This window comes from Ahaetulla prasina, chromosome 3, assembly GCF_028640845.1.
Source record: "Ahaetulla prasina isolate Xishuangbanna chromosome 3, ASM2864084v1, whole genome shotgun sequence".
In the NCBI taxonomy this organism is placed as follows: Eukaryota; Metazoa; Chordata; class Lepidosauria; order Squamata; family Colubridae; genus Ahaetulla; species Ahaetulla prasina.
Window position 1 is genome coordinate 125,297,283 of NC_080541.1, and position 20,385 is coordinate 125,317,667.

At 40.6% G+C, this 20,385-nt stretch overlaps 1 protein-coding gene across 5 annotated transcripts in view; it reads left to right on the forward strand.

The window, feature by feature from the left end:
• KIAA1614 (KIAA1614 ortholog) overlaps positions 1–19,487 on the forward strand; it is a 42,341-nt gene extending 22,854 nt beyond the window's left edge. For all 5 annotated transcript variants that reach the window (XM_058175705.1, XM_058175709.1, XM_058175706.1 and 2 more), the window contains 5 exons: positions 2,340–2,526; positions 8,015–8,273; positions 9,799–9,926; positions 11,352–11,536; positions 17,894–19,487. In XM_058175705.1, the coding sequence (XP_058031688.1) occupies positions 2,340–2,526; positions 8,015–8,273; positions 9,799–9,926; positions 11,352–11,536; positions 17,894–18,087 (953 nt within the window). In that variant the 3' untranslated portion in view covers positions 18,088–19,487. The remainder of the gene's footprint in view (positions 1–2,339; positions 2,527–8,014; positions 8,274–9,798; positions 9,927–11,351; positions 11,537–17,893) is intronic.
• Positions 19,488–20,385: the final 898 nt, after the last annotated feature.

Consider the following 20,385-nt stretch of genomic DNA (forward strand, 5'->3'; position numbering starts at 1 on the left):
CCTACCTATCTCTGCCCCACATCTCAGCTGCCCACTTGGCCCCTCCAGCACAGGCAAAGTGCTGCCCTGGAGGTCTCAGCCTGCTCCCTGCCTATTTCTCTCAATCTCACCACATTTGGAAGGCCCTGGCCTTCTCCATGCCCACCATGCCCAGGTCTACATATCTTTGCCTTTTTGTGCAGCTGCTAACAAACAGCTTACAAACACAATGTGAAGGCTAGAAAAGCCTTTCTACTCTTCAGAAACATTGCCTTGCCTAGCTTTCCAGGCAGAAAACAAACCAATGGTTTTTTTTTTTGAAAGGTAAGCATAGCACACAGGGGACCCCTGGAGAGAAAGGACGCTTGGATTCTGAAGATCTGAACTTCCTTTCTCCAGTCCAATGTATCAGTTCCTTTTCGCACACAGAGGAATGGGGAAGGGCCTGTAGTGGGTTGGAGAAACAAAGTTTGGATCTAAAAAAGCCAACTTCCTTTTCTCCAGCCCAGTGCTGGAGTTCCCTTCTGTGCATAGAAGGGAGGACTGGACTGGAGAACCAAAACTTAGATCACAAAGATCTGAGCTTCTTTTCTACAGCCCAGTGCAGGAATTCCCTTCTGTGCATGGAGGAAAGCTGCCTGCACATTTTGCTCCACCCACTTAATGGCTGCAATCGAGAGAGCCAGGATTGTCATTGTTGAGCGGAGCTCTCATCTGGGCATCTCGTTTAACAACCACAATGATTACTATCAAAATTCCAGGCCCAATTGTGGTCATAAATTGAGACTACCTGTATTTGCTTCCCGCACCTACGTTTGTTATGTTTCAGTTCAATCCATGTTTAATTTATCAGTTTTATGATTGTTTGAGATGAATGGCTGTACAGATTGAATCAATAAATAAATCATCCTGCTATTTCTGCTTATTCCATTTGTTTGGGTTGAAATTTTGCAAAACAAACCTTTTCTACTTGAGTGTGTAGGAATTGTACATATTTTCAAAATTGGATGATCTGAATTCTAAGTTACGAGAAGAGGTTTCTTCCCACAGAATATCAGCATCCAATATATTATATGAGGCCCCACAAAGGTAATGGGACTTTCTCCATTCTTCTCCTTAGGCTAAACAGATGCAAAACATAACCTCACTTTTTTAAAGAAATCAATGAAATTTTGTATACTAATATTTTCTACACTTGCCAAATTGTAAAACTTAATTGTCCAATTTGCTTCAGTCATAAATTTCTTGCATTTATGCATCCCTTGATCTGCAATCTTGAATCAGGATGGACTTACTTATTTTCCAACTTTTTCAAAGAATTTTAAAAAGAAACTTCAACTGAAAACATTTTAATGCGATTTTTTTTGGCAAGTACTTTTTCTTCAGGCTTACTACTCCTCTGTTGCATGGAAGAGAATACTTAGAATTAACTCTCAACAATTTCTCTACAAGCTGTAGGTTGTTTATGTTATCATCCTGAAAGTCACAACTATTGTGTGTATTGTAATGATACTGCTGGTTATGTAGTTGGCATAGGTTTTATAAGCAGGAGAGTTCTTAAACTATTGTAATACCCTAGTTAAATTGCTAACTTCAGATATGGAAACTAGCATTATGTCTTAAAGAAATCTTGATTTGGGAGCTTTGGTGAAAATTAAGAATATGTTCCAATATTGTGCCTTACACAATGTAAGCCGCCCTGAGTCTTTGGAGAAGGGCGGGATATAAATGTAAATTAAAAAAAATATGATTTCTTTTACCAGTAGAAGAGAATGTTTATAATCCAGGACTGAACTGTGAGGTTCTTAGTGTTCTCTGACCTTGGCTGTTTTCTTGCAGATGTCATTATCAAATTAAGTAACATCATCAGTACTAGCCCACTGTGACTTCTTTTACTTCTTCTGGCCTTCTATATAACAAGTGTATTTTAAGCTTGTTTCTAGAGCAATCTGGAAATCATAACGCTAGAAAGCTTTTGTGACAATTTAATGCTATGCCTATATTATTGTCAAATTGGATGAATTATTACTACAGTTCTAAAGATTTTAGAGAATTCAGAAGGGTCTAATGAAATTCTCAGTATCTTGAAAGAACTTCTATTTCCTAGCATTATTTTGGGTTGGGGGAAAGTGTATGTGTAAATATAAGATCTCTCCTAAGATTTTCCAGTTTGGATTGTGCCACTGTACAGGGTGGCATCTGATATATGTTAAGAAGATTTTCTTTGATAAAAGGATGTATATCAGACATTATGTGCTAAGCCACAATTACTTGTTATGTCCTGTCATACTAGCTGAAGGTGGAAGTCCACCCCAAAGGTGTTCTAAGAACAGCAATTGGACGTATCTGTATCGTTGCAGTAGGTCCATCATCCTCAACATGTGGTGTTCCCCCTGTTGTTCCCAATGTCATCAGTTCCACTGCTATTAACCTCTCCCTGACAACTGAAGAGACCAACTTCACCATCTCCACTCAGTCAATCAGCAGAGAAGCTCCAGTAGCAGATACGCAGAAGATAAAACCCGGGCAAGCAAATATTATTCAATGGTGAGTAGAAATATATCATGTTTAGATGTGGATGTCATAGAGCAGGGCTGTTTATAAGATCAAATGTCATTTTTCTAAAGTTAAAACAAATTAATTAATTCCCAATTTAATCCATCTTTATATGTTGGAACTTCTCAGCCAGCATGGCCAAATGATCTGCTACTGAGAGATCTTGTTCATCAGCTTTCCTAACTTGATATTCTCTAAATTACCTGGACTTCATTTCCCATAATCCCCCACCGGTCTGGCAAATGAGGGAGTTATTACTGCCACTTAATCTTTTCTTCTGAAGAAGGTTAACCAAAACTGGTTTTTGATGACCAAGACACAGTTTAAGCAAAAATGTTTTTTGCTTTGTTTCTACCATGATCTCTTTCTTTGCAATGGCATATACTAAAAAAAGAGCCAGATTGCTGTAGTGATTAAGGCACCAGGCTAAAAACCAGGAGATTGTGAGTTTTAGTCCTGCCGTAGGCACAAAGTTGGCTGGGTGATCATGGCGAATCAATCTCAGACCTCAAAAACTGGAGAGATTTCTCCAGGCAGTCTTCGAGAATCAGACACAATTAAGCAGATAAAATATATAAGAAATATAGTAAAGAAAATAAGCAGCAGCTAGTTAATTTGTAGCTCCTCACCTCAGCTCACCTCATCCTCATAATATTTCCCTCCTTCCTTTTTGTAAAGGAAAGGCCTCCAGAGTGCCAACTTGTCGGAAGTGGAAAAGGTTGCCAGGAGGAAAGTAATTCTAATGTTTGGTGTGGCTAGCAACCTTAACCAAATGCTTTTTAATTTGTATTTTCCCATTTTTACTTTGGAACAATTGCAAAGTAGGTTTAGGATGTGAGATACATCTCCAAGACTACATAGCATCTGAACATTATTTGTGAAAAATATACTTTCTTTGCAGGATACACATTTGCCTTTAAAAGGAACCTGGACATTTTCAGTTAACTGGTAGAGTAGATTGGTTGTCCTGCTACGCTGTCTCATATGGTGGGAGGTGCTCTTAGGAGGGATGAACAAATAATGCTGAGAATGTATGCCAAGAGTAATTACTCCCATCAGGGTCACCCAAGGCTTTTAAACAACTACAGATTCCTGGTTAAAGCAAACAGGGACCTATATTGGCGGCAGCAAAATAGGAAGAAGATGAATAGGGAGATGACTGCTTTAGTTACAATAGCAAAGGCATTGTTTCACACTGCACATGATAAGGCAATGGTAAATAACTCCTGTATTTTTTTCAAGAAAGCCACATGGATAGACAATATAAAGTGACTGATAATATAGTGCCAGATGGTGGCCCTTTGGATTGTTCTTGAAGAAGAACTGAGGATCTTTTAGAGCAGGGGTCACCAACCTTTTGGACCTCAGGGACCACTAAATTCATAATTTTAAATCCTGTGGACCACTAATATGATCTGCGTAATGACCGGCTCGGTGGTCATGTGACTGGGTGGGTGTGGCCAACTCGATGTCACTCACTTCGAGGGATGCCTCGCCAGCCTCTACTCACCCCTCCCCTCCCAGCCACTCCTCGCTTCCCCGCCAGGTCTCTGTAGGGCCCCAACAGGAAGCAGTTGTTGGAGCTAAGCAGCCAGCCTGAGAAAGAGTTGGCAAAACAGCTCAGTTCAAATTGGAACTGACCGAGAAGGAGGCTCAGCAGAAGTACCTCACTGAGGACTATGAGCATAGGCTTTCCAAGCAGAGGGAAGACATACGTGAGTGCAAGACCAGGTACTGGCACCTGAAGGCTCAGTGGGCTGTGATGGTCAGCCAGTTCCAGGCCATGATGCAGTCTCGCTGGAACAAGGCCCTCCGGCTCTTCGCCATCAGCATGTATCTGGCCTAGGAGCCATAGTTTGAGGATCCCTGATTTAGTGCAATATTTTTTCTGCGGACAACCAGTTGGTGACCACTGTTTTAGAGAATTAATAATGTTTACAGTGCAATCACGTTAAAGATTTTCTGATATCTACGTGCTGATATCATGCAGGAAAAGCTCAATCTGAAATCAACATATTATGCAAGCTTTGTTACTTGAAGTTGGACATTAGAATGTTCTAATGTTAATACTAGTTGAGAATAGTAAAGGGGAAAATGTAGTTGTACGGTATGGCCTAGAAAATGGGAAAGAAGCAGGAGAATGATTTGTCAGTTTCTTTCAGTCTAATTATTTCCGAATTACCACATAATCTTTAAATAGCCAAAATGATATCTATGTACCCAGACATAAGAGTTAAATAAATAAATTTTAAATTAATAAAATGATGAGGATCAATTTATCATATTTTCAACACATTATGCAAAGACCAGGCTCTCTTACAAAGTCTATGGTAGGGTTGAAAAGTTGAAAGAAAGGGAAGAGTGATCAGCATCAAGATGGATGGAGTTGATTACAGGGTTGATGGGTGCATCATTGAAGGACTCTTTTGGGGACACATCATCCTGGAGAAGATCTATTTATGCGGTCAGTAAGAGTGAACCTCAACTTCCTATGTTCGTAAGGCTCCCAGGCTCTGTCCCGTAATTCATTGTGTTGGTTTTAACAGAACAGAATAACAGAGTTGGAAGGGACCTTGGAGGTCTTCTAGCCCAACCCCCTGCCCAAGCAGGGGACCCAATATCATTCTGGACAAACGGCTGTCCAATCTCTTCTTAAAATCCTTTTTCTCCCAGGGAAAGCAGCAGTACAGACTGAATATCTTTTTCAGTTTGTTAGCAACAAATGCTTCCTGCGTGTCTACTTTCAGCTCTCCATGATATAATCTTTCCTCTGCTGAACTCCCCTGAGGTCTGCTGCAGTTCTCCCCGCGGGTGCTTTCTGCTTTTTCAGGCTTGGCTTTTCACTCTCACAGCAGGCAAGTACTGCCTTGTTGGTGCTGCCAGCAGCCTTAGAGCCCTCCGTTGCCTCCCCTGCTGTTTTCCCCTCCCTCTTAGCTCTGAAATCTGCTTTGACCTACTTCTCCCTTCCTGCCCAAATCCCCAGAAAGTTCTTGTTATGGCTGGATACCTCAGTTCACAGAAATTAAGCCTCTTCTTTCTAATCCAGGAATTATATGTAAAATGCTAAAATGGCATATTATTGGTTTCTTCAATATATCAATACATCTTTGATAACTCGAATAGCTACGTTGTTTAGCAACATTAACAATGCATTTACTTTGTATTCTACTGCTGTCTGATTAGTTAACCAGATAAATAAAATAATTTGGCCTGATGAAATTCTGCCCAGCGTTACCAGAAACAAATTAATCTAAGCCAGCACAAGCTTGGCAGATTTACTGAAAAGTAGGTTGAGAATAGAGATGCTCAAGCTGAGATGATTCTCAGAACACACTTGAAATAGGGCTGAGAGAAGTAGGCAGGAGATACGTTTGGAAAGTACAGATAAGAGAAGTAAGAAAAGCTCTTGACTTTGAAAGCCTTTTTTTGTTTCTCTCTCTCTCTCTTTCCTTCCCTCTTTCCCCTGTTTGTGTGTGTGTGTGTGTGTGTGTGTGTGTATAAGAAAGAGAGCCTTCAGGTCAGATTTAACTCCTGGCAACTGCCTGACAAGTTCCAGAAGGCTTTGTGCTTGACAAAAAACACAAAGGGCACAACATTCTATATTTTTTATTAAAAAGCATTTTAATATAATGCACTTATTTCTGCCAGTGTTTGTACAATTTGGTTGAACAGTTGTTATTTTTTTAATACCAGGGATGAAAGGGTGAAGTTTGATTCTCAATAGCATCTCTTACTCCAGTGATGACTCTTTAAGTGTTGTCATTCTGGCGGCTAAATGTCTATAATTTGCTCTTACAGAAGGCAAAGAGAAGAAACTCTTGCCCTTGGGGACAGTGTTGCTCTGTTCATCCATGACATAGTGTCACCTGCCTTTATAGAAGTAACTATTTAGGAAATCTTTTGTAAGGACCGATTTACAAATCTGAGAAATGTATATAGAAGGGAATTATCAAGTTTGGGTTTTCAACGGTTAAAGAAACACAACTTGGGCAGAGTGATATAAAGAAACACATTTATTATTGTTTATTCATTTATTTATTGGCTTTGCAAGTCATTTGTTGTGCAACTAACAGCACCCTATAGCAGTTACAGATATCAGTTGGGTCTACTCAGTTTTCAGCTCTCATTGGATTGAACACAACATTGGATTGTAAAAAAGGGGGGAGATTGCTATAATAGGAGCAAACAGAAAGAACAGTACATTAAAGCTCACAAAGCCTATTTTTCCTGGGCCATGTGGGCTTTCCTTCCTTCTTAAAAGATCACAGTGATGTACCGGAATAAATGGTACATCACTTATATAAAATAGAGCCCCAGTTAAAGCTTAAACTCTTTCAAAATACCTGCTTGATATTGTACCCCTTTCTTTCTCTCTCTCTGCCTTCAAATTTCTGAGTGAGGCATATGAATTTATTGATAATACCTTGTTTTCCTTCTTCCTTTCACTTCTTCCTATTTTTCAAGCTGCTTATACTGTAAGCTCTTTGGGGTACACCTCTATCCTTGATCTATGTGAGCTTCCCTATCTATTTATGATACTACATGATATACATCAACCTTTCCCAACCTATTGTCGACCAACGGTGTTGTATTTCATTTCCCATAATTCCTAGTCAAAAAGGCTGATTTTGTTAAGCAATGTTCTGATCAAAAGTCCACTTACTGCAATATATTTCTAGTATACACTTTTTGACAGCATCTCTTCGACAATAACCGTACAGTTCTTAGCTGGCTATGAACCATGTTTACTAAAGATACAGTAGAGTACAGCTGTTCTCTTTTACTTAGTCAAAATAGTGATAAGATTAGAGACTAATCCCTTACACTTTTCAATACCTCATTTATGCAATTCTAGGTCTGCAGTTTGAAATGGAAAAATTCTAGTCATAGTAAGATGAAAAACTTAATTACACAAAGAATGAATTTCACAGAGGAATAAGCTACACTTCTTCACTTATAGAATTTTTTCTATACTTCTTAAAACAAAACCAAAGCAAAAGTTGGGCATAAATAAAATAAAAATGAATTAATATTAGCTGGGGAAGGGCTTTTTAGATTAGAATTGTGGAATATAGTTATAATAATAGTAATTTCTCTCTTCCTTGGGTATTAATGTGGTTAATTTGAAAGTATAGGTAAATGTGTCTAGTTTGTCTATTATTTGGTTATTTAATATTAGTAAATCCTTTCAAAATCCTTTTATCATTTATTGTCCTTGGGTTTTTTTGTGTGCTTTCCAACTGCCTAAGATTTTTGGAAATGATTTGCTGTTGCCTTCTTCTTAAGACTGAGAGAGAATGACTGGCCCAAAGTCACCTAAGGCAGAACTGAAACTTAAAATCTCTCCTGGTTTCTAGTGTGATGCCTACTAATCACTACACCAAACTGGTTCTTTGGGGCACACCAAATTATAAATAAAACTGAAGATACTCTTGCTTTTTTAATTGTAATTCTTTTGGCTGGTTGTTTTGCCTTCCAGCAAACACTTAGAAGTCTACCCGCAGCCAAAGAAACAGCAATCCATCAAGAAAGAAGTCTCTTCTACATCAGGTTTAAAAAAATTCTTCACTACTCTGAGTCAGAGCACCAAACAAAGATTAGGCAGATTCCGATGTTATAGCATGGAACAGATTTCTATGCTAGAATCAGGAGCTGCCAAGCCCAACATGGAAACTGGTCCAGATACCATTTGTTCTCCAAAAATGAAGAAAGTACCTTCCTTACAATCTTTGCAGAGGGTGAGTTGAAATTGTATTTTTATTAAATTTTATGACAGACCCAGGTATTTTATAGCCTGTGTTGAAATTGTGTTTTTATTAGATTTTATGATAGACCTGGGATTTTATAGCCTGTGGGCCATATCTGACCCATGGGTGGTCCCAGTCCAGCCCATGGCATTGGCAGCATCAGTGGCAGTGCATTGGCGGCAGGGGTTGGGGCTTTGGGCACTGTCACTCGAGGGGGCAGGATGGCTTCAGTGGGGCCCAGGGCATTGGAGGTGGTCATCCATTACAATCCCAATTTCTCATGTGACCCCCCTGGGAAAATTAATTGCTCACCCCTGTTTTATGAAGTAAGGTAACAGTAAACTAGCTTAGTTTTTATGGTACAAATTTAAAACTATTTTCCAGAGAAATATTAGCCTTACAGTGATGACATATTATCAATAAAACGTTTTTGTTATTCAATGCATTTTGTATTAAACAGCATCATGAATGTTTAAACATTTTAAACCCTGAAGTCCACCTGTAAGCCCAGTCTGCATCTAGAAATCCATTTCATTTTTTACAATATAATGACACCATTGAAATCCATCTTACTTAGAGCATCTTAGTTTGTAATGCTCCAAATTCTTTGAGACAGTGATGAAGTCCAACAGTCCTAATTATTCACAGATTTAAACATTCCATATATTGATTCTCTACTTTTCTGTAGGACTGTTGGACTTCATCACTGTCTCAAAGAATTTGGAGCATTAAAACAGTCATCTTATCTGGTACCTTTAGTGTATTCTATATTTAAATAATGAGATTGAGGGAGTTGAATTATTATAGAAAATGAGATATACCTTAAAAGGAAGAAATTCAAGAAGGTTTATTTGATCACGTTTATAATAGAGGGTATTATTTTGGGTAACCCTTAATAGACATTTACTAATTAGGATGGGTGATGAAGTTTTAAAGATTTGTTTATAAAGAATGAGGTGAGATATGAGATGAAGATAGTGTTTTATTTTAAGAGAGGTTGATAAATTGTTTATACATACTGAGTCAAAGGGGGAAGTTACTTTTCTTGCTTTCTCATTTATACTTTTTTTTCTTCTTTGCAGTTTTCATTTTTTATAAAAATAAAAATAAAAATTGTGTTAGTTTTAACTGCATAATATAATCTGATAAAATTATTATAAAATATGAAAAACCACTGAGTTATTGACCCCTACTAAATATCTACTATTTATCAAAAGTAAAAATTTCATAAGTGCATGTACATAATATTTAATAATGTGATTATGTTGTGACAATGCAGTACTCTTGAAGCATCAGAATTTAGATCTTCAAAACACGTTTAATAAGTTAACTTAATGAAAGCAAATCCAGTAGCATTGCCCCCCCTCTTTTTTGTTTTGTTTTTACTTCTTTTGGTTTCCAGAAGGATAAAGATAATTCAAGCTTGCAGTCAGAAAACTTTATTCCTCTTTGTCTAATATATCTGCAGTTTGATTCTTCAATACTCTTTCTGATTTTCAGTATTTCTTCCCACTAGGTGTCACCTTTCTGCCAACCAAGAAAAGCCTCTTCTGTTCAAAATCTGCATTCCTTTTTGGGAAAGAATAATCGGTCCAATGTTTACCTGGTGGGGGAACCTAAGGATGAGGAAGCTTCTTCTAACAGGTGAGAGTTGGAATATTTTAAGTGACTATTGTGACGGTATCCTAAATGGTTCTTTTTATGTGTTGAATGGTGGATAATCACTTAATCTGTTTTTAGACACTGATTGCAGCAACTCACCTCTGTCTGCATCCTGCAGGATCTTTGTGTATTCAGTTCACAGTATCCTGAAGAGTGGCTAGTTTTTCTGCAGGAGACATGAATCCAGATCCAGTCCTGACCCTGACTGCTGCTTCTCAGGAGAAATGCAGAATTTTTAAATACAGATAAGATAGCTAGATAGCTACGGTCGCATCATGCTGTTTTCTCCCCATGTTTCTATTGTATGTGATTTGTCATAAAGTCAGCTTCATCTTGTTTTCATTTTAATGCGCAGAACTAATCCATACACGGACATTTGTATTTTCCAGGTTCAGCTATAATGCTAGTCTAGCTATAGTCTAGTGTTCTACGCAGAGAGTGTGGAGTCCTACGCTTAATTTCCGATGCAAATAGGTTATGAAAGTTATTGTTTAGTTTTCAAGTTCACATTTAGAGTTACATCTAAATCTTACATTTTAACGATAATATTGTACTATTTAATACTAACTTTGTGAATTCAAAGTGAAGCTTGAATTATTAATACTAATTTTGATTTATAAGAAATTATCTGTTTTCATAAACAGAGTGAAATTGCTTTATTTAGCGCTGTCATAATTATAGTAACCACATCAGACATTAAGATTGATTCATGAGACCTTCCTGGGAAAGAGAAAACGTATAATGCTACATAATTCATACAAATATGTCTGAAAAGGTTGTTTTAATATATATTTTCTCACTCTTGAAATATATATATCAGAGTATTTGAGAATGCGAAGCCTGGTAGCTAACTAAAGTTTGATTTGCTTGCTGTTCCTGGTTATGCAACTGAAATCAAATTATATTGGAAATTCAAAAAGATGGACTCTCAGAGATCCCTAAGCAGAACACACAATTGCTAGAACAACTACTTTTTTTGCTTTTTAAAATCAAATGCTTCTAAAATTGACTTTAAGCAATTAAAAAAATGCCCTGATGTAGGTGGATGATGTGGTCAGAATTTTTAAACATAGGATGGCAAAACGTATATTTAGAGTTGAAGAATTACTAATGGGTAATGCTATAAACCTAGCATGTTTCCTTTGTAGAAATTTTCCTTGTAGACATGGGAAATGCATAGGCTTGGTCTCCAAGGCCAAGTAAGAGGTAGTCTCCAAACTACCTTATGCTGTAAGTGTCACTTTTTCACAGAGTTCCCATCATAATGTGAGCTGTAAATCTGTTCATTAAAAACCAAAATGTTATAAAGAAGTTAGATTAGACGATAAGTGAAAGAACCATCACCCTCTTTCTTTGACTAAAGATTATTCATCTTTCTGAATATGACAATATTTTCCCCATTCTTAGGAAAACCAGGACTCAGCATAGAAGATCCCTCAGTGTGGAGGACATTGGGTCCCCTAACTTGGCGAGAACCGTTGGGCGGGTGGTAGCAGTTTTTCCAGATGGAACTAGTCAGTTAGAATTGCAGCGGTCCCAACAATGCAACTTTGGGTTTCGTGTTTCTTCAGGGAATGGGCGTCCTGATACAGGTATGAGTTTGGTAACCAATGGCCTGAAACCTTGAACAAGTGGACCCCTAGCTTACTTTTTAAAACTATGGTGTTGGAGTATCTCTATGATTTTTTAAATTGTACACTTTTTTTTCTTTGCTGGGGTTGGGGGAGGATGCTGGCTTACATTTGTTTTATTTTACAATTTGTATCCTTAATTTTTCAGTTGAGAAACAAAAACAAACTTAACATTTGTTAAGGGGGCGCGCGCTCGATATTTGCAGGCGATCGCGCGCCCCGAGCCCCCAGACTTCTCCCGTTCCCCGGACAGCCAAGACCCTCAGAGCCTGGGCCTTCGGCTGATGTTATGTAATGCACGGTCCGTGGCCAATAAGGCCCCCCTAATTTACGACCTTATTCAGGGGGGTGCCGCGGACTTTATAGGCATTACGGAAACCTGGTTGGGCGCAGAAGGGGGCGTGCCCCTGGTGCAGATGTGCCCACCAGGTTCCCGTGCATTTCATCAGCCGAGAGCCCAGGGTAGGGGTGGGGGGGTGGCGGTTGTGATTAGAGAGAGTCTGGAGCCGAGGGAGACCACTGTACCTCAGATTGTCGGGTGTGAATCCCTCCTTGTGAAGTGGGGCCATAGATGTCAGATGGGCTTGCTAGTCGCGTACCTGGCTCCTTGCTACGTGACAGCTGCCCTGCCCGAGCTCCTGGAGGTGCTTGCTGGGTGGTAGTTGAAACCCCAGACTTTTAGTCATGGGGACTTTAACTTGCCTTCTTCCGGCTCGTCATCGACAGCAGCTCGGGAGTTCATGGCTTCCATGACGGCCTTAGACCTGACGCAAGTAGTTGATGGCCCTACCCACACCGGGGTGGTACACTGATTTGATTTTGTCTCTGGTCAGTGGTCGAGAGATCTGGACTTAAAGGAAATAGTCACCGAACCTTTGTCATGGTCAGATCACTCTCCTTCGCCTAGACTTTCTGACCGCCACCCAACACCGCAGGGAGACGGAGCCGATGCGTTGGTTCCGCCCCAGGCGCCTGATGGACCCGGAGAGGTTCCGGACGGAGCTTGGGCCATTCCTGAGGGTCTGGCTCACGGCACGCCTGAGGAACTTGTTGCGCCTGGGAACGGGCCGCGCGGGGCCTTAGATCGTGTCGTGCCTTTGCGGCCTCTGACCCGGCGAGGTCCCAACCGCCCCTGGTTCTCCGAGGAGCTGAGGGGATGAAGCGCTGGAGAAGACGCCTAGAGAGTTCCTGGAGGTCTAGCCGTTCAGAGGCTGATCGACACTAGTGAAGTCCTATACAAGGACTTACCTAGTGGCATTGAGGGAAGCGAGGCGTTGCTCGCCTCCTCCCTCATTGCGCCGGCAGATAACCGCCCAGCCGCCTGTTCCGGGTGACTGCCCTCCTTCACCAGGGGAGCGGATGACCCGCTGCAGGGACGTGCTGAGGAGTTTAACGGTTATCTATACGATAAAATCGTTCAGCTTCGGGACGGGTTGGACCAAGATTGCAGTGACTCAGGTGAGGCGTCCGAGGGTGGTCTTGGTGACATTGTCTGGGATGAGTTTGTCCCTGTGGCTCCCGAGGACATGGACAGGTTGTTGGGTAGACTGAATGCCACCACGTGTTTATTGGACCCGTGCCCTCCTGGCTGGTGCTGGCCACCAGGAGGTGACACGAGGCTGGCTCCAGGCGATTACGATCGCTTTTTGGTGGAGGGTGTCTTCCGCCGCCTTGAAAGAGGCGGTGGTGAGACCCTCCTTAAGAAGCCTTCCTGACCCGCTGTTTTAGGTAATTATCGTCCAGTCTCCAACCCGCCGCGAAGGTTGTAGAGAGTATGGTGGCATATCAGTTTCTGCACCTGGATGAAACCGTCTATCTAGACCTGCTCCAGTCCGGTTTCCGCCCGGTAACAGCACAGAGACGGCTTTGGTCGCGTTGGTGGATGATCTCTGGAGGGCCAGGGATAGGGGTTGTTCCTCTGCCCTGGTCCTATTAGACCTCTCAGCGGCTTTCGATACCATCGACCATGGTATCCTGCTGCGCCGGCTGGAGGGATTGGGAGTGGGAGGCACCGTTTATCGGTGGTTCTCCTCCTATCTCTCCGATCCGTCGCAGTCGGTGTTGGCAGGGGGGCAGGGGTCACCCCGGGGCCCCTCACGTGGGGGGTGCCGGGGGGTTCGATCCTCTCGCCCCTTCTGTTTAACATCTACATGAAGCCGCTGGGTGAGATCATCAGTGGTTTTGGTGTGAGGTATCAGCTGTATGCGGATGACACCCAGCTGTACCTTTCCACACCGGACCACCCCAACGAAGCTATCGAAGTGCTGTCCCGGTGTCTGGAGGCTGTACGGGTCTGGATGGGGAGAAACAGGCTCAAGCTCAATCCTCCAAGACAGAGTGGCTGTGGATGCCGCATCCCGCACAGTCAGCTAAATCAGCGGCTGACCATCGGTGGCGAGTCATTGGCCCCGGCGGAGGGGTGCGCAACTTAGGCGCCCTCCTGGATGAACGGCTGTCTTTGGAAGATCATTTGACGGCCGTCTCCAGGAGAGCGTTTACCAGGTTCGCCTGGTGCGCCAGTTGCGCCTTTCTGGACCGGGGTGCCCTGTGCACAGTCACCCACGCACTCGTGACGTCTCGCCTGGATTACTGCAATGCTCTCTACATGGGGCTCCCCTTGAAGGGCATCCGGAGGCTGCAGTTAGTCCAGAATGCGGCTGCGCGGGTGATAGATGGAGCCCCTCGTGGCTCCCGTATAACACCCATCCTGCGCAGACTGCACTGGCTGCCTGTGGCCTTCCGGGTGCGCTTCAAGGTTTTGGTGACCACCTTTAAAGCGCTCCATGGCATAGGGCCGGGTTATCTACGGGACCGCCTGCTGCTACCGAATACCTCTCACCGACCCGTGCGCTCTCACAGAGAGGGACTCCTCAGGGTGCCGTCAGCGAGGCAATGTCGTCTGGCGACGCCCAGGGGAAGGGCCTTCTCTGTGGGGGCTCCCACCCTCTGGAATGAACTGCCCCCAGGACTTCGACAGCTTTCGGACCTTCGGACCTTCCGCCGCGAGCTTAAAACATATCTATTTAATTGCGCAGGACTGAGTTAGATTTTAGTTTGTGGGTTTTATCTTGGGTTTTAATTTTTATATTTTTAATTAAGGCTTTTGAATAAGTTTTTTAATTGTTTTTAGAATTGTATTTATTGTATTTTTTGTTTTTTAAATGCCTGTAAACCGCCCTGAGTCCTTTGGGAGATAGGGCGGTATATAAATATAAACAATAAATAAATAAAATAAATAACATTATGAACTTAAAATCTAGCTTTATATATTTTTAGTATAAAGAATCCATGTATTTAACTGTAGGAATAGTCAAAATATTTTGTGTTTAGCCACTGTAGCTTTCCAGATAAAGGAAAGGAAGCAAGATATACAATATTTCATCTATATTTGGCCTTCAGCTGGTTTGGGTGATAGAAGGGAACTCTTATTCTTCCACATTAGTATTCTACAATCTACAATCAATTAGGAATGAAACTATAATATTCCCAAAAAATTTTTGGGAATAGATAGATTCATCAGGCATTATCTATTCCTATTATAGAACCCCTTGCTGTAAAAGATAAAGCCAGTGGCATTACACCCATGCACCCATGCAAAACAAAGTCATGATTTGAGAGAATGGAAAGCCTGTGGTGGGCATAGGATGCAACACTGAAACTGTAGGGGTGTAATAACATCACAAAATGTTCTTTGTACATACCCTAACAGGTTCAGAGATGCTGTGATTCCTAAATCATAAATGCCAATGTGTATATTATGAAAGTGCATTTTAACCTTACTGAAATTCTTCTGCATGACTTTAATTTCTCTTCTCTGTCATATTCTCATAACATTTGTGAACACACTATGACCCCAGAGTAAGAATTGCCTATTTTTCTTTATCAGAATGTCTACCACTTCCTGGATATAGGACTTTGAAATAGGAATTCTATGTCTCATAGCAACTACAAGCCAAAGAACCAGTCTACAAGGACTGTCAATAGTCTCTGGAAACTCATTTGCTAAAGCAGGTCCTATATATCATTCCCTATAACATCTTTCAGAGGAAGATTTTCTCAGGATTCTGAGCAGCAAAGAGATGCTCCTCCTGGTGATAGATTTTCTTTCCTTCTGCCTTGCCTTCTTCATTTTTATATTATAGAGAGAAAAACAAGAAAAGACATTCCTCAGACGTGTTCTTAAATAACCAGTTTCAATCTAGCCTCTTCATTGATCTATACATTCTAAGTTAATTTAGACTTAAAACTTTCTTATGGACCTGGAAGTTATTTTGCTCATGGACTTCTGCAGCTAGGTCTTATGCCAATTATGATGTTGCTGCTTCTTTTACAAATGCTTTGCCCTCAAAGCGAAGGATGGTAACTTCCTAATCACAAACTAGCCACAAGATATATGCACCCAAGTACTGTTTTTGTAATGCCCAGTTTATCCTGTTTATCCTTAGATCATTTGTCTGAGTTACAGCAGCAAAACACAGCGATGTTACTCTTTCCAATAAAACAGATGGGCAACAACACTCATGATGTTGTGATTCATTTTTTTTAAAAGTTCCAGAACATCAAAAAGCATCCTCCCAAAAACATATTTTTTTTAAAGTGGCATCATCTATACTGACATGGCTGCAAGACTCCATGTGTTCCTTGCCAATTATGATTTGGTGTAGTATTGAAATTGACAAACCATATGTATACTCGGGAAACCATGCAACCATACCAAAAAATAGGAATGCTACACAAATGAAAGGTAAAAGCCCTGTTGTTCAAAACCAGGCTTGCTTGTTTCAGTTATACCAGTGGTTCTCAACCTTTTCTTCACCATGGACCCCCTTTAAATATCTTTTGTGGTCATGGACCTTGGCCATGGACCTCCAAGGCTTAACTCAAGTTTTAAATCATAACATTTCTTCAAGGCTTTGTGGATCCCCTGTAATGACATCATGGCCCCCCAGGGGTCCGTGGACCACAGGTCAAGAACCACTGAGTAATATTATTTGGTGCATGTGTATTGCTTTCTTCACTGCAATCATTTCCCTGTTATTCTTTGTTTCTGAAGAATGCATTTGAAATATTCAGCCACATATATGCTCCTCCACTACGCTACAAATATACTTTGATATCCTGCTGTACGGCACTAGTTAAAAGTAGGCTTTGAAACACAATCAAATATTTGGCTATGGTAGAATCTCATTGGTGTTTTTATGTTTTCTGTTTTTTTCTTAAGAGAAGGACTGTCTAAAGTAGGTCAAATGGTGGGAATAATTTGGAACATGTGTTCTTAGGGTTTTTTTTCCCAGGCAAATTCCTGGGAATGTTGCAACATTTGTGACGGAGTTGACAAATGTTTGTCCTGGTGTTAAGCCCTCCGATTCTAGGAATACACTGTTTCTATTACACCTCCACCCTAAAAAAAATTTCAAAATAAATTGGGATATATCTCAATTAAACAATTTCTTGTTCTGAGCTATCCCTTCCCAGGAAGTCTTGAATAACTAATAACTAGATTTAACAAATGGATTTAGATTATTTTTTTTCTTAGTCATGATGCTGCTTTTCTGGGTGGATTTTTTTTCTTTTTGCTTGCGCTAGTACACTTGAGTCCTCGTTTATAAATTGCCCGTAACAGCTATAAAATAGCGAGCCTAAGTATACCTTTGATTTTTCCTGCCTGAATGCAAAGCTTTGTTTTTCTCCACATTAAATTCATTTTGTTGGATGGGGCCCATTGTTCAAGTTTGTCAAAATCTTTTTGGCTCCTGAGTTTGTCTTCTGGGTTGTTAGCTGTTCCTGCCAGTTTAGTATCATCTGCAAATTTGATGAGTTCCCCTTCTATTCCCGCATCTAAGTCATTTATAAACGCATCAAAACAGTAGAAATAGTGAGAGTAACTGCACAGTACAACAGTAAAACCATGAAGGCAGAAAAAGTTTTGAAGGGAAAACATTCAAATGGTTTGATGACAAAAAGTTGTGGCATGCTTCCAGATTTTTGGTGCAAGTTGATTATGCTGAGACAAATATAGCGACAGTTTTGAGAAATTTTGTTGCAAAGAAATCCAGCAGAAAATGCTCAAATGCATAAATGCGGATTCATACAAAGCAGGGAAACCTATAAGAAGTTCTAAATGATCAATGAAGGTCTAATAAGCATAGGTTCAGTGAAGAAGTGTTATATGTCTCTCTGTTTTTTCCTCAAACTCTTTTAATTTTGCAGAAGGAACATTTCCTCCATTCCTTCCATTCCATAGTTGCGTCATTTCAATAAAAGGCTACCTTAATAAAACACGAAATGCAATTTTATGTTATTTTCTCTTCTTAACAGGTATCTATGTCCAGGAGATGGCAGACACCAGTACAGCTAAACTCTATGCTGGACTCTTAGAAGTTGGGGATGAGATACTTGAAATAAACGGTGCCAAGGTTGCTGGGCTGGGCCTAGCCCGGATCAATGAACTGCTCTTGTGGGCGGAGACACTCTCCCTCAGAGTGCTGAAGCAGAGACCTGTTCGGCAGTAGCAGAAGAGGAGATCCTTGCGCGGGAAGCTTGAATGGGCGGCGTTGCCCTGTGAACAGCGCAAAGCAGTTCTGGTGCTTATTAAGCCTACCTGAGACTTGGAGTTCACATCCTTGTCTCAGTGCTTTTATGACTTGGATGTGGATGGAGGCACAAACCAACCCCATGGGTTATTCTGTAATGGAACCTGGTATCTATTGAATATTTAATTTATGCAAAGATTAGTCATGCAATGTGGACTCTGTCCATCACCAAGGAATAAGAATTAGTTATCTGGTACCTCCCTGTACAAAGAATCGGGGGAGAGGGGGAAGGCTTCATCAGGTAACAATTTGTGGATAAAGACTTATCTTTTGATCACCAACATCCCCACAAACTCTTTATCTAAAAATTGGAGAATGCTGGGTCATCTTTAATTTGTATTAAAGTACCCATAACAAGTTGGGTTTGTTCATAAAAAGGTTTTTAAAACATTCGAGCTAATACTTTTTCTGTTGACTGAATTGGAGAGCTGCTAATGCATTAAGTGATCCCTATTGTGGAAATCTTATCTCTCTCCCTCCACACCCTTTTATTTATAAGGAAAGATCCGATGATTTGGGAGTCTTTAAAGAAGTTAGATCTCTTTACCAGAAAATCTACAGTTCATTTACAAACCTTAAGAGTCTTTACAGGCATCCACAAAAATATCCATTATGTGCTATTATACATATGGCCAAACTCACTCATGCCACAGTATCAGTAGACAATTCTGTCTAATTGTTTTATTTTAGATGTTTTATGTTTGCAGTGAAAGCTATCTGACTTTGGAGTTTTCGCTCTTTCAGCAGGCCAGAGCTGAGAATTCCTGATGTTTGCAGATTGCAATAGCTTCTTCAAAATACTGAACTTAATTTTTGGAGAAAGTTTTCTCTGTTTCTACCAGAGAAATTCTCCACCTTGCAATTTTACAAGTCAGTCTGAACTTCATATTCCTTTATCTCTCATGTTCAGCTCTTTTTAAAACTTGCTTCTCATGAAGGGGTAATCCTGGGCCTGGAATGTACTATTCTAGAATGCACATGAAGTTCACAAGATGCAATGATTTTTGTTTTGATTGATTGTAGGAAGTTAATCAATTTCTAGTTGCAATCTGAAACTGTAGAGTTAACAGCCAGGTTTGTCATCACTGATTATCTTTTGTGTCTGTCTTAGAGCCATCTTCTAGTCTCTATAGCTTCAAAGACCAGGTTATTTCATGAGCTTTGTACCCAGAATATGATATTGACAGGAGAGGCTTCTCTTTTTGATGACTATCTGTATTCAGCCCTGACCTACAACCATGGGCTGCTTTTGACAACACTGGAAAGCCTCTCTACCTTGTTTCACTTTATTTTTCTGATTAAATTATTTATTAAAAGCAGTTATGGACTCTTGGCTTGAATCTATGATGGCATAGCTGATTTGTGAAGTGAATGAATCATGTAAGGTTATATAAAATCAGGATGGCCTGACTTTAGGTGGTTTCCACCCCAACTAATTTCAAGAGTGTCCAGTAAGCAATCAAATGGTGGCTCAATCCATTTAGCCTTGGCCTCAGCCCATTGCTTACTTCATGTCCAACTAGGATGTGCCTTCCCCATCAGATTAATTCATATCATGTGGCCTTCAGCATGATTTAAATGTAAACCAAGGTATTTCTGTATTTTTCCCAAGGAGGATAAGAACTTTCAAACCCTTTTCTATCAGCTGAGAAAAGGAAGGAAGGAATAAGAAGCAATTGCTGATGGGCAGGCAAATTCAAAATATTATTGTGTTTGGATGGAAAACCTAAAAGACATCATTTTTAATATTGTTCCTCTACATATTTCCAGTAAATCAAATTTCAGTGGGAACAAAATCAACCGCACCAGAAAAGAATTGAAACATTATGGTCATAGTGGGAGGACTGTTGATTACAAATCCTGAAGTAGAGTAGCACTCCAATATTAGGTATGATTGGCTTCATCTTGGCTTTCTGAGGGTTATAATCATCAAGCAGATTCCTAAGACAGGAGGCCTTCATACCCTTTTCAGGCCATCATAGCTTCAAATAGTTGTAAAATGATTGGTTATAAAGTGAGAACTATCTGTAGCAGACCAGTCTCTCTGGCAAGGACATGATCCATACCTATTGGCTAAAAAATATTAACAGCAGTACTTGAACACCAATGCCACAGATAAATCAGCCGCTAGCAAAAACTGGACTGTTTTTTCCTTCCTCAAGGGGAAAAAAAACAGTGCAGTTGCCTTTTGAAAGGAAAAAAAAAGCAACAACCAAT